Raw genomic sequence first — 14,120 nt, 5'->3', positions numbered from 1 at the left:
AGCAGGCCTCATCGCAATCGAGTTCAACAAGTCAATCCCCGCCCTTTGAGAGGCTGTCATGCTTGCACCTGCCTGGTGGTGAGTTACTGGGGCTCCCCCGACACCTCCGACAGCTCCGAGCTGCTGCTGCTGCTGCTGCCGTCTTTGGTTTTGGGACGCAGCATTGTCAGGGACATTAAACCGGACGTCTGTGCTAACTGGGCGACTGTTGCTGGCGCCACCGCTGTTTTGTTGTTGGGCGCCTGGGCCTTGGGCCGTGAAGATGGCGACTTCGACTTGGGAACGTTTAACTTTATCACCATTGACGGCGCCTTTGGCGTGGCCGTTTTGGGGGGCGAGGGAAGCTGCTGCTCCTGCTGCTGCTGCTTTCCCTTGGGCTTGGGCGTTGCTTTGGGTCTGGGCCTGGCCGCTTTCGTTGTCTGAGAAGTTGTCTTGCGTGAGCTTGTGGTTCGAGTAATACTGCGTGTTTGAGTGGTCTTTTGCAGGGTCTTCCTCTTGCTGGGCGTGACTGGTGGTGTCGCGCCCCCTTTGTTGCCTTTGGCTCTGCTTCTTGACTGAACTAAAGAAAGTTGACTTTTCGTACCTGACTTGCGCAAGTGTGCTGATAGCCCAGTGGCTGGAGTGCCGACTTCCTCGTCGCTTGTATCACCACCATCGCTTTTAGCGATGAAGTCATGATCACCTTCGCCTTGATCACTGTCTGGCTTCTCTCCCTCGTCAAACTCGAACTGGGGACCTGCGTAGTTGGCATTCTGTTGTTCGTTAGTATTCTGGGCTTCCAGGGACTGGAAGCATAACTACTCACCCCACGACGGCGTCCACCGCGGCCGAGAGTTTCCCTAGCTTTCTCGGCCTCACGACGAGCCTCCTCTTCACGCTGCTTGAGAATTTGGTCCCAGACACTGAGCGACATCTCCTGCTGTTCGGTCTCCTTCATCTCGTCAGCAAGACCATCGTTGGCCCACACTCGGGCGTAGGCAAAAGCAGACTCGGCCGATTTCTTATCGTCGGTCTTGGTTTCCTCCTGCATGGATCGATCTAAAAGCTTGTCAACAGCAGCCGAATCGTATTTGATGGCATCCTTCTTCTTATCGCCAAAGAGAGCTTCAGCGCCGTGCTTCAAGACCGACTCGACGTCATTGGGGGCGTCGTCCTGATTGTCCATGGTCTCGATGAGCAGATGATCGAGCGCCATTTTCTTGCGACCGATCTGAAGAATCTTCTCCTCGGCCGAGTCAACAGTGACGAGCTGGAAGCACAAGACCTTCTTGCGCTGTCCGATACGATGGGCGCGTGAAAGAGCCTGGATATCTTGGTGAGGGTTCCAGTCGGGGTCGAGGATGATGACGGTGTCGGCCGTCGCCAAGTTGATACCAACACCACCAGCGCGCGTCGACAACAACATGCAGAAGATGTCTGAATCTGGAGCGTTGTATGCGTCGATCTTCTTCTGCTTCTCCAAACTAGACTGACTGCCGTCCAAACGCTCGTGTCTGAGGTTCAAACTCATCAAAAAGTCCTCGAGGACCGTCAGCTGGTCAAGGAACTGACTGAAGATGAGGACGCGGTGGCCGCGCTCTTTCAACTTGGGCAGCATAATCTCCAAGAGCATCAGCTTGGAAGAGGCCTCAATCAAGTTCCGGCGAGTGAGCTCGGGAGACAGGTTGCGATCTTCGATGGCCTGGCTGTAGATGAAAGGATGGCAGAGACACTTGCGCAGTTGCATGAGGATGTTGCTCAGCGACCCACGCTCGTTGGCCTTCAGTTTTCCCTGAGCAAAGATGGATCGGATGAGCTGAGGGTTCTTCTCCATGATCGACTTGCAGAGCCTCTCTTGCAAGACCGACATCGAAACAGGGACAATGATCTGAGCCATCGTCGGCAGGAAGGTGAGCACCTCGGCCTTTGTGCGGCGCAAGAAATACGGCCGGATCAGATCATGAAGATGCCTGAGGTTTTCCGAGGTGATCTGGTCGTACTCTTGGTCAAGCTGCTCGGCCTTCATACTGGGGTCGATGAACTGAAGGAGGTTGAATAACTCCCTCTTGTTGTTTTGCAATGGCGTTCCTGTCAGAAGAACCTTGAACGGGATATTGAGCATGTTCAAGGCCTTGTACAGCGAATTCTCGTCATTCTTGAGAGCCTGAGCTTCGTCGACAATTAGACCAGCCCACTTCACACTGCTGAACCGGGATCGCGTTTCACTGTCCTTGACCGAGTCGTAGGACATGATGACAACGTGTGCCTTCATGTCGCGAGTATTGCCTGGAAACAGCTCGTACTCCTTTGCGGCCTGTTGAGACACTCGTCCGCCATAGTATGCAACAACTCGAAGGTCAGGAGCCCATTTCTTGATCTCACGTCGCCAGTTGGCGCAGGTCGCATTTGGCACCACAACAAGAAACGGCCAGATGCGAGGCTTGGTCATGATGAGAGTGTAGAGCAGTGCCACGATTTGAACTGTCTTGCCCAGACCCATCTCATCGGCAAGAATGACACTCCTGTCATGACGGAAGTTGTGAAGCATCCAGTTGACGCCATTGATCTGATATTCCATAAGCTGGCCGCGCTTGAGGCCCTCGGGCTGCTTCTTGAGTTCGATATCTTTGACGAAATCGAGTTGGCGGAATTCTTGGAGGCGCTCTCGCATGACACGGTTGGACTCTGGTTTGAAGTGCTTGCCATTGAGGTACTCCCGGTACGCCTCTTGATACGCCTCCCAGAGAGCACCGTCTGACGAGTCCGGAGGGGTGTCCCAAACAACATCCTCGTACCCAAGGCCCTCAAACTTCACAAGGATTTTGACCACGTGGAAGATCCGACTCAAGTCCTCCTGGAACTTGTCCTCGCGAGACCGAGCCTTGTACTTTGCTTCAGCCTCGACGGTTCGCGGAGCGACGTGGACATCGAGAATGATATCAGGTGTGACCCAGACATTGTAGATGGCCTCCTTTTCGGTCCATCTGAGCAGAGAATCTGCCTTGATCTCGCTGTCAGGACCTCCCTCAAGCCCCTCTCCAAATGTCCTCTTGAGGAAGGAGACACGCATGTTGTGTTTGACGATACCATAGACCCAGGCGCCAGGGAACCACTGGCAATGGTTGTAAGACTGGCGCTCCCACTTGATCAGGTACTCGATTTGATCCTCGTCGAAGTCTGCGATAGTCTGACCTTCGATGTAGCTCTTGCGATCAGCTGGGCGCCAGGCCACAATCTTGTCAGGCTTGAGCCCATCTGTGTCGCGACAGTCCTTGCACATCCAATCGATCTGGTACTCTTCCAACCTGAGCTTGCGTAGATTGAGAGGCTCTGACCAAGACGGGTCTCGAGTCGGGTTGGGATGGGGGAGATGTTCATAGTGCCAGCCTCGATGGCACCTGGCACAGCGAAAGAGGACGTTGTTGTGGTTGTTGATAAGCTTGGGATTGACCTCCGTGATGGGATCAACACCGCCATTATCGATGCGCAACTTCTCCTCTTGCTTGGGTGTTTTCTTTTCGGAGAAAGGGATGCATGATGGGCCTCTGACATGGCAAGTTTGGCATGTGCCGTGGCTTGGTGCCCGCGGGTCTCGCTTCTTGTAAACATCGATGCAAAAGCGGCACTGCATGACGAAGGAATCTGGCCCAACCTTGGTCACACACTGCTCACGGCTGCTGCGGTTGCCCAGACAGACTTTGTGATAGACATTGGAGCAGCCTTGACAAAAGACAAAGGTTCCCTTGTTGCGGTCATCAGGATAGCCACAACTGTCGCAGGTCAACCTGTGAGCTTCCTTGAAGTCGGTGGGAATGTTGCCCTGAAAGATCTCCTTCACGCTGGCGACTTTGGGGGCAGCAGCAGGTTTGTTGTCCGAGATGTAGAAGGCTTCATCATCCTCGTCATCCTCGTCCTCGGCGTACTTGTCGACCATCTTTCTGGTGTTCTTGTTGGCACGGGATGAACGGCGGCGGCTGCTCTCAAATTCTATGTCAGAGTCACCCGCAGAGGCAGAGACAGACGTGGTCTTCTGTATGGTCCTGGCAGAAAGCCTCGAAGACAAGCGCTTCAACTTCTTTCGGCCGGGTCGCACAATATCAGAGGTGACAATGAATGAATCCTCATCATCCTCCTGCAATTCATCTTGACCGCCATAGTAATTGGTGACTTCAGCACGCTTGCGCAGAGATCTGCCAAAGTTGACAGGCGGAAGCATGGTGGGGGCACCTCGGGTGCGGGGGATGTCGTCGTCAGAGGCCTCGTCGAAATCGTCAACGGCACCAGAGTAGTTATCGTTATAACCTCTCTTGCGCTTTCTGAAGTCATCGTAATAGTCCTATAAAGTATGGGTCAACAATTTGCCGGCAAGAAAGAACAATGGGCATTGATTGGAGTGAAAAAGAGAAATGCGGAAAATAGAGAGTTTTGCAACAAGTAAATGAATAAGTGAATGCAGTGCAGAGATTGAGTCACTTGACTCTGGTCGCCCAATTCCGCCAATCTGGCTGCCTGCGCTTACAGAGTCACTGCCGGCGTCGCTGTCAATCTGGTCAATATCCATGGGGTCAGAGTCGTAGTCGCTGTCCTTGTACTCAGAGGCCTGATCAGAGGCATAGTCGCTATCGCCTTCGTAGGCGTGGTCGGATTCCTGGTTGACGCGATCCATGGTCATCTGCTGTGACTGAACGAAATTTCTGTGCTCTGGCTGGTGCTCATCCAGGTAGGCCGGGTGAAAATTGTTCAAATAGTCGCGGTCAAAGTCGCTGGTTGACAGGTTGTTGCCTGATTGAATATTCCAGTCGGCTTCCTCTGGGTCAATATACTCAACCTCGTCAATATAGTAGTCGTCAGGTGACAATTGCCTGCCGTTGCTGGCCTCGGCAGTCAGGCTGAGCAGAGCCCCGTCATCCCCGCTATTCTCGTCATCGAAAGGCGGAGTATACTCGCCGTCTGAGTGACTGGAAGACCCCATTGGAAGGAACAAACCGGCGAGAATGGGCGTTTTCAGAAGCTTGGGAGGCGAGCAGCAGCGAGAAAGTTGAGGTTCTCGGGAAGAGGAAGACGGCGAATCAAACCAAACGGAGAAATAGATGGATAACAAAACCGTGTGACCTGCAAATAATGAAAAGGCGCTAAGGGTTCAGACGAAGGTGTGTTGGGAAGGAGCAATATTGTGATCAATAGGGGAAGGTCATTGACAGTAGTTGTGTGACCCAGCCAAAATCCTTAGGTGGAGAAGGAGCGATGGGTGAAGGCAGAAAAGAAGCCAGACAAGTCTTCGGCTCGGGAGATACCGAAAGCTGGAGGTCGTCATGTGGGCTAGGAAGAGGATGCTGACCATGTTTGAAGCCAGAACAGCGAGGCTAGCGATACTGTAGGCACCAAGACCGCACAACTCAAGCTCCCCAAAAACCCCTGGCTCCATACTAAAGACAAACCCAAAAGAGTTTGGATCAGGAGCCCGGGATTGCATTACATCCCGACAGAGCAACTTGCTCTCCATGTTGGGACTTGATACTTTGATGGCAACTCCACCCACCCCCCGACCCCTGAGGCCCTTGTGGTTGTCGTCCCAGCTTCCACTCAACCACTTGGAAGAGTTGCCAACTACAACTCCTTAGACAAACGCCACAACCTAACACAGCACAACGCAACTCCCATGATGTTGACGCACTTGCATCGTTGAGCCTTGCTCATATCTCCCACCACAGCAGACACAAACAGCAAATCACCCAGCACAACCCCTTACCCCATTGCGTGTCCTCCTTGTCATGTAGCCCTCAGTTTCTGGCTTCATCTCTGGCACCTCAATGTACTCAAACTCGGCCTTCTTTTCCTCCGACATCTCCGGTAACGCTACTTCAATGTCGACGATTCTTGTGACTGGACCGGCCGAGTCGTCTCTATCGCTTCGATGTCCGTCATAACCATGTCCATCCGTTACCGGTGGTTCCTCATACTGTATGGAGTCGTCGGGCAAAAAGTCGTCCATATTCGCACGAGGCATCGCAGGCATCAAATGTGACGGTACCGAAGGCGCAACAGGCTGGGTAATCTCGTCGACCGCAATCGGATCTGGATCCTCATCGTCTGACAGTTCGGACTGAAACTCATAGGTCGTGGGTTCTTCTGTCGGCATGGGATCAAAAAACAGCTCATCATCTGAGCTCAAAAGACCGTTGGTGGCCATGGTCGGCAGTACATCAACAATAAGTCGAAGGGGGGTGCGTGCTGGTTTGCTGTGCCAAAATGTCGAGTTCGAAAGGTCTCCAAATGTAAGCAAGTTTGGGGAAGCTACTCTTGGAGAAGCAAGTCAGTTGAGATGACAGAAAACAAAAAGCTGTGGCCGCATACCAATGCCAAGCTGTTTACTGAAAATTGCACAAGCTGAGAATCGGGGTGAGGGGGGTTATGGTTAACAGAGAGACAGTCTCAAAGCATGGGAAGTGGAGGGGCGCCGCCTTTCACGCGACGGACCAAAAACACGCGTTTGCTTAAATGGATTAAGGCTTTCCAGGGATTAAATTGAAATATAATGTCCTGAATACTTTGGTTGGCTGCCCGGCAGCTGTGGTGGGGCCGCTGGGTCCTGGGCTTGGCACCTTCCCGACTTTTTCTGCATCTGAAGGCCTGGATCTTCTTCGAGGAAGGAGCAAACATAGTCTCAAAAGCATTCATTTTCTCTCATTTTGGGGGCTGAGTTCGTCTTGTGCGTTTGTACATTTTAGATTGTGGTTCAGGTTGAGGCTTGTAACCCTTTTCTTCGCATTGAAACACACAAGACACCTCAAGTGCATCTCTCTTGTACACATCTCTTGGCATCCTTGAGACTCAAAAAGTGAGGCTTCACTCAGCAAACATACATACATTCAGTTTCACTTCTTCACACTTTCCCGAGCCGTCATGGCTCTCCAACTGGCCTACCGTGCCACCAGACCGTCAATAACCACCTCATCTCCCTCGGTCATCTCACTCATCACCCCTTCCTCAAGGGCCTTCTCCGTCTCAACCACCCTTCAATCCGGCAAGTTCAAAAATGACGGCCACACCTACGCCGAGCGTCAAAAGCTCCGTGATGAACTCAAAGCCCAACGCCCCGACTACAAAATCCGCAAGGGAAGAAAGGACATCACCGAGTACCCAGACAAGGCCAGACCCAAGTCCAAGCAAGCCCGCTTCTTTGACCCCGAGGACAGCCATGGCAAGAAAAGTTTGGTCTACAAGTTCAAGACTGGACAATTGGCCGAAGAGGTCAAACAGCTGAAACGGGAAATGGGGATGGGTTCTGCCGACGGTGATGCTTTTACCAATTCAAGAGGTGAGAGAGGGAGGGATGTCCGTCCTTCTCGCCGGGATAGGGAGAGGTCTTCGGCATCAAAGCCGTTGGATTCTAGGGGTTTTGCTTCTATGATGAGGGGGGAGGAGGGTATGAATCCTTGGGGGCAGGATAAGAGGTCGAACAAGGGGAGAGAGAGGCCTTTTGGGGGTTATGCTAAGACTGCTCCTTCTCGTGACCGGGAAGAAAGGAGCTTCGGGTCGAGGGACAGAAAGTTTGACAGGGGGAGTCGTGACGGGGATAGACGGGGCAAGAGCTTTGGTGACAGGCCGTCTCGTAACGGTAACAGGCCATCGAGAAGCTTCGGCGATGTGCCTCAGAGGGTCTTTCCTCCAAGAGAGTTCAAAGAGCGCTCCTCCAGAGCTTTTGGGGACAGACCCCCCAGGAACTTTGGTGACAGGCCTCCAAGAGAGTTCAAAGAGCGCTCCTCCAGAGATTTTGGGGACAGACCCCCAAGAGACTTCGGCGATAGACCTCCAAGAGAGTTCAAGGACCGCGCCCCGAGAGACTTCAACGACCGCCCCCCAAGAGAATACAAGGACGACCCCTTCCACGACAGTGATGCCTACGAGCGCCCCGAGCCCATCGGCATCACCTACACCACCGCCGCCTCCCAGTTCCTCTACGGCTCCTCCTCCGTCGAAGCCGCCCTCCGCTCCGGCCGCCGCAAGCTCTACAAGCTCTACATCCAACAAGGCGACGACGTCCGCGAATCCCAGAACGCAGATGACATCAAAGCCGAGAAAGTCATCCGCACCCTCGCAAAGCAAAAGAGCGTCCCTGTCGAGGTCGTCTCCGGGAAGTATGGCATGCGTCTCATGAGCAAGATGTCTTCTTCCCGTCCCCACAACGGGTTTGTTCTTGAAGCGTCTGCTCTCCCTCAGCCACCGATCGTGGCCTTAGGCGCCATTCCCGAGGACCCGGCTGAGTACGCGGCTAAGCCTGGGTTTTCGGTCGAGTTGGGCCATCAGTCGGCTGAGGACGTTGCTATCAATGGCACGAATGACTTTGTCTACTGGCGCAAGAGCGCTACGCACAAACCTTTGGTTGTGGTGCTTGACAGAATTCTTGACCCTGTCAACCTAGGTGCTATTCTGCGCAGTGTCGGGTTCTTTGGCGCGGCTGCTGTGGCGATTACAAACTATGGTGGGACAAAAATCACGCCTGTCGCGTTGAAGGCATCGGCTGGTGCGGCGGAGGAGGTGACCATTTTTGGGATTAATTCTCTGCCCGAGTTCCTCAATGCTTCGAGGGCGAACGGCTGGGAGGTTTATGCTGCTGTTGCTCAGGAGCCGGGTGCTACAAGACAAAGAAGACAGGTTGATTTGTTTGATATTGAGAAGACGGACCCGTTGAAGAGAACGCCGTGTGTTTTGTTGCTGGGGAGTGAAGGTGAGGGGTTAGACAGGCTGGTGGTCAAGAAGGCGGATTACGAGTTGAATATCCCTTCCATGGCGGGACAGAGCGTGGTGGATAGTTTGAATGTCAATGTGGCGGGGGCGTTGCTGTGTGCCTCGTTTTTGAAGGGGATGCAGAAGGCTGTGTTGAAGAAGGAGGCAGCGGAGGAGGATGGTGAGGAGGTCACGAAGGAGACGCTGTTTGAGATTTAAAAAGTTTGGATAAGGGGGGGGATGTTGTGTAAGACTATGGATGTGCACCTGTGGTAGATACCCTCAATCTAAAATGTATAAACGTTGAAGCAATTTAGGGGACATGTAAACAAACTGCCGAGTTGGGATGATTGGACGTGGGGGGTTCCGATGGTCGGGTGGGGTGATGCAGGGGGTTCCCGAGAGTTTGTGGTACTGAGCTTTTCCAGTTGTTGATGTTGTTGTTCACCCTGTTTTCTATTCTTAATTTTTGGCTCAGATCTTACAGGAGATCCACTCACCGACTTTCATCTGGTTGTCTGTCCAGACGTCATTGACCCCTTCTCACAGTTTAGCTCCAGCCAACGTGTACGCCAAGCAACGATAAGCAGCGCCCCCCTTGACCGTTGCGTTGTCGCGGTGTTCTCGACCAAAAGAGCCGGACCCACAGAATGTCAACATAGCTGTTTGCGCATGCGACTTGCGACAGCTGAACATTTACAATCACGACCACGCCTCCTCTGGCGATACAGACGGCTCTCCCAGGGTTGAGGTTCTTGCATGATTTATTGTTGACACATTTTTCTCTGTTGAATTACCCCCGCTGTGCCCGCGCGACGGTAACCCCTCTTGTGCACCCGACGCTACACCGCAATTCAATTCAATTCGCAACACCGCTCCCTCCCCAGATCACAGACAACCTCACTCACCACCACCACCACCACAATGCGCCCCCTCCCCCTCCCGCTCTGGGCCTTAATATCCGCCCACCTCTCCCTCGCCGAACAACAAACCCCGCTCCAACAACCAACCGCCATCCGAAAAATGCCCCCCAACAACCCCTCCCTCAAATTCCACTCCCACTTTTGCGCCTTCGACCCCTCCCAAACATCCCCTTCCAACTCTTCTGCTGCGGTCCTCCTCCCGAGAGATGGAACCTCCTTCTCCGCCCCCCTCCGCGCAGTCTACAACCCTCCTCCACCCGCATCCCCCAACCCACAACGACGAGGGGTGCTGGGAGTAAGCAAAAGACAGTGGTCCTGTCCGACAGACACCCTATTATGCAGCAACATCGGCTACCCCAACACCTGCTGCCACGAAGGGTCGACATGCATCAAAATCCCGGATACTGGCTTGGGGCCGGTGGGTTGCTGCCCGGATAACACCCAGTGCACAGGGGGCGTGACGAGTTGCGGGGAGGGGGGGGTTGGGTGCCCGAGTGAGGTTGGGGGAGGGTGTTGTTTGAAGGGGTGGGTTTGCGGCGGGTTGGGTTGTAAGTGCCCATCTTGACATGAGATTTTTGGTTGGGATGGTGTGACTGATATGAAAAACTGTAGGTGTCATAGGAGGGGAATAGTGTTCCACTTCCTGTTCCCATCCCAACTACAACCACGACCTCGGCTCCGCTGGAGGCAACCAACAACAACTACTTCAGAGTCGAGTTCTACTCCGGAAACGACGTCAACTCGACCCCAGTCATCGACAACTACGTCTGATGACGCCCCGGAGACGTCTACAACGGGTGAACCGGGATTTTGTCCCACGGGGTATTATGCTTGTCTTGCTCGTGCGAATAACGAGGGGGGGTGTTGTCAGATAGGTCGGGGTTGCGCCGAGACTGATTGCCCGCCTTTGACTTCCTCGACGACGGTGGTTGATGGCAATGGGGTGACGATTGCGGTGCCGATGCCGACTGGTGCGCCGCCTGTGATGGGGGATGAGTGTGCTAATGGGTGGTTCATGTGCAATGAGAGGGATGAAAGTGAGGGGTGCTGTCCTGATGGGTATGGTTGTGGGACGGCGAGCTGTACGCTTGTGAGAGCGGGGGAGACGGCTGGGGTTGCGAAGGCTTTGCCGGGGACGGGGGCTGCTGTGAGGTATGAGGGGGCGTTTGTGGGAGCTTTGGTTGGGGTGGCTGGGATGGTTATGGCTTTTTGAATTGGGGGGAGGGGGGGGGGATGGGATCTGGTTTAAAGTGACAGGAATGGATCATGATAATGTAATGGTATGGGTGGCATGAGTAGGGGGTATTAATGGAGTTGGCGTTGGAACTGTTTGCGATTTGTTGAAAGAGAGGGCAAGTAGAAAGCATAGCATTGGTCTAAGGGGAGTACAAATCTCGATATTGCATTATTTACTCACAAACGCCATACCGATGCCACGATTACTCTAACCTAGTTAACACCCCTATCCTCAGGCAAAACTTCCTCACCTGCACTGTCTCGGGCAGACATCTCCCTCTGCCTGGCACCCACCAGAGGTCCATAATCCCTTCTCGATCTCCTCCCCCAGCTTCCCCCTCCCACCATCCCTCCCCATAAATCTTCTCCATCTCAGCCAACACAGCACCCAACTGATTAGGCAACCAAGTCACAATCGGACTCCCCCCCGTAGCAGTAGGATGCGAAGTCTGCTTGAGGATATACTCCCTAGCAAAACACCAATGCCGCCACCTAAACTCCCTCACCTGATCCAACAGCCTCAACCAAAGCCTCCTTGTCTCCCTCCCCTCCTCCTCCTTCTCCTCCCCGCCCAAAGCCCATCGCTTGATCCCCAACTCATCCTGCCTCTCAGCTACATACTTGATAAAATCCCGGTGATTCGACGGCCTGTACTGCCTAAAATCCTTCAATATCTCCGTCAACGGCGTCTCCGGCATCGGAATACTCAACAAACTATCCATCAGTGGAATCATACTATCGTTCGCCCCCGACTCCCCCCTGAAACTCTGTCTCTCCCCTTTGTACTCCTCTATCCCCTCGTACAGCACCCCGTGGGGAAACATGCTCTGCGAGGTGATCCCAAAGATGAAGGTCCGAAACGAGGTGTAACTCCCCGGTTTGGACTTTTGCCACATCGTCTCCATCGACCTGTTGATGTTGCGCAACGCGGTCAACATCTCCTCCCCGAGGGCGGTGTTGAACCTGCTCCTGTCGCGGGAGGTAGCGGACGATAAGGCGTTGACGCAGCCTGAGACTAGCAGAGGGGAGTGGGAGACCATGGCGATGTGCACGAGCACGAAGCCTGCCTCGGAGGAGGAGGGGTCGAGCCCGTGCTCGAACGCGCGGATGAGGCGGAGGTTGGGGTAGGAGAGGCCAGAGGGGGGGTTGGCGAGGCGGTAGTTGTAGAGGGCGTAGGAGCCGGCGTATTCCATGAAGGGTTTGAAGCCCGTTCTTTTTGTGGCAGGAGGGTTAGCAACAGTGATAAGAGGGAAGGGGGACTGGGGGTGTCATACAATTCGGCACAGCGCTTGATTGGGCGGGCAATGTTGGCTGGGAGGACATCACGGGCTAGGCCGTAGGGTTCGCCTTTGATGAAGCGGAGGTGGCAGGGTTCGAGGAGGAAGGCGGACAAGAGGAAGGAGTAGTCTCGGTACAGGGCGTTCATCAAGGGGAGGTTGGGGGCGTACTTGTCGATGTGGGAGGTCAAGTCTGGGAGCTCGGACAGGACGACATTGCCCAGCTTGCCCTCGGCTAGGAGGCCAGGCTCACCAGAGGCCGTCTTGACGGGCATACGCTGAAGGATCGACTCCAGAGGGTCAAACTCGGGGGGTAGAGTGACGATGGGGTCGGCACGGGGGAGGAAGCCGCGGGTGGTGGACACCATGAAGGCTGGGAGGGAGGTGTCGTCTGGTTTGGCGTCTGTGAGGACGTTGAAGGGGGTGACGGGGTTGGATAGGGAACCCATTGTGTCTTGAGGTCAAGAATCTTTGAGGGTTCGAAGTATCGGGAAGATGTTTGAAGTTGAGATAGAAGCTGTTGATTTGGTCCTGAAGAATGGCCAAGTTGCTCGCCTATATACACCATGGCCGGAATCTATTCCGGCCTCGCCCTGGTCACATCTTGACCGTCTATGCGAACTAGCAACTCCCCCGGATGGTTGATATCCGACAGACCGATTTCTCTTTGTCATGGAAAGCCATGAGGAGACCACGAGACTGTCACCTTGCTGGCCCGGCCATCGTGTCTGGCAGCGGGATCTCGACAAAGAAATAATGGTTCGAATCAGTATATTGTATGTTCCTAAGCTCGCAATATCAAGCAAGATAACCACCAGCACTAACCTCAACGTCACTGGTGCACGCCTATGGTCGTGCAAGTCAGTCCAAACACACCAAAATACAGTTCATGCGCCCTCACCATGACCAGCCGAAAAGATAAGAGAAACTCACCCTATACTCCTGTCGTCACCCTTGCATCCGAATGAAGTGGAAGAAAGCAACCCATGCAGTGGTGTCGACTATGCACTAGCTATGTAACAGCAACAAACGAGCTCCACCCATCTCCGGCCATAACCGGCCTCAGCCGGCCTCCCTCCCCATTTTTTTCCCAAGACGCCCGATCGAAACGGCCGGAGAAATTCCGGCCGTTATCTCCCGTGGTCGGGGTGCTCTTAACGGGCTTTGACGGTGAAAACGCTTCCTCTGACCGGTTCGGACCGTTGCGGTGCTCCGTTATCGGGCCATAGCAACTCCTCAGCTAATCAACCCCTCACCCGGCCAGCCCGCCATGTCAACCTCGATTAGGAAGGCGAGAATGTCAAATGTCAACAGCAGGGCTAAGACAGGTGGAGCTATCATGGGCTAGGATTCTTTACCTTTAAAACTCAATTTGAACGTCTCACTGCCATACCAAACTCATTGCACATAAAACTTGCTAATCACCAGTCGTGTGTGCTGTCAACTTACACTTTACACCAAAACTACCCCGCGATCCGGATCCGAACCCCGATCCACTCCCGGCCCGGGCTCAAACACACCATCACAATGTCTTCCCCCGAAACCCTCACCTTGGCCTCCGTCCAAGAAGCTCACAAACTCATCAAACCCTTCATCCACCAGACCCCCGTCCTCACCTCAACCTACATCAACACCCTCGCCTCCACCCCCCAAACCCCCGAATCCCTCTCCAACACAGAGTGGTCCGGCCAAACCCCCTCCAACCCCATCCTCCGCATCCATTTCAAATGCGAAAACTTCCAACGCATCGGTGCCTTCAAGGCCCGCGGTGCTTTCCACGCCATCGAACGCCTAAAGCAATCCCCCGACTTTGACCCCTCCCGCGGTGTGGTAACTCACTCATCAGGTATTTACACTAACCCCCTCCCTCACCCCATCACTTACCTAACCCCCCCCCCCCCAGGCAACCACGCCCAAGCCCTCTCTCTAGCCGCCAAAACCTCCTCCATCCCAGCCTACATCATCATGCCCACAATCT

The 14,120-nt window shown here is 54.1% G+C and overlaps 5 protein-coding genes across 5 annotated transcripts; 3 read left to right on the top strand and 2 right to left on the bottom strand.

The window, feature by feature from the left end:
• Positions 1 to 295: 295 nt before the first annotated feature.
• PODANS_2_1100 (uncharacterized protein) lies at positions 296 to 4,195 on the bottom strand (the record flags this gene model as incomplete). Its single annotated transcript, XM_001910819.1, has 2 exons — positions 296 to 508; positions 584 to 4,195. The coding sequence occupies 2 exons, from the start codon at positions 4,193 to 4,195 to the stop codon at positions 296 to 298; spliced, it is 3,825 nt and encodes a 1,274-aa protein (XP_001910854.1).
• Positions 4,196 to 6,882: 2,687 nt separating this feature from the next.
• PODANS_2_1090 (uncharacterized protein) lies at positions 6,883 to 8,925 on the top strand (the record flags this gene model as incomplete). Its single annotated transcript, XM_001910818.1, has 1 exon — positions 6,883 to 8,925. One exon carries the CDS (start codon positions 6,883 to 6,885, stop codon positions 8,923 to 8,925), a length of 2,043 nt encoding a protein of 680 aa, XP_001910853.1.
• Positions 8,926 to 9,630: 705 nt separating this feature from the next.
• On the top strand, positions 9,631 to 10,842 carry PODANS_2_1080 (uncharacterized protein; the record flags this gene model as incomplete). Its single annotated transcript, XM_001910817.1, has 2 exons — positions 9,631 to 10,174; positions 10,262 to 10,842. 2 exons carry the CDS (start codon positions 9,631 to 9,633, stop codon positions 10,840 to 10,842), a joined length of 1,125 nt encoding a protein of 374 aa, XP_001910852.1.
• Positions 10,843 to 11,068: 226 nt separating this feature from the next.
• Positions 11,069 to 12,591, bottom strand: PODANS_2_1070 (uncharacterized protein; the record flags this gene model as incomplete). The annotated part of the gene is made up of 2 exons (XM_001910816.1): positions 11,069 to 11,828; positions 11,903 to 12,591. The coding sequence occupies 2 exons, from the start codon at positions 12,589 to 12,591 to the stop codon at positions 11,069 to 11,071; spliced, it is 1,449 nt and encodes a 482-aa protein (XP_001910851.1).
• A 1,078-nt stretch (positions 12,592 to 13,669) lies between these two features.
• On the top strand, positions 13,670 to 14,119 carry PODANS_2_1060 (uncharacterized protein; the record flags this gene model as incomplete). Its single annotated transcript, XM_001910815.1, has 2 exons — positions 13,670 to 13,988; positions 14,046 to 14,119. Coding segments are annotated over 2 exons (393 nt in total), but the record flags the coding sequence as incomplete, so codon positions are not given.
• Position 14,120: the final 1 nt, after the last annotated feature.

Source organism: Podospora anserina, chromosome 2 (genome assembly GCF_000226545.1).
Source record: "Podospora anserina S mat+ genomic DNA chromosome 2, supercontig 2".
NCBI classification, from domain to species: domain Eukaryota; kingdom Fungi; phylum Ascomycota; class Sordariomycetes; order Sordariales; family Podosporaceae; genus Podospora; species Podospora anserina.
Note: the sequence above shows the minus strand (reverse complement) of the source record. Positions and strands in the feature narration are given on the sequence as shown.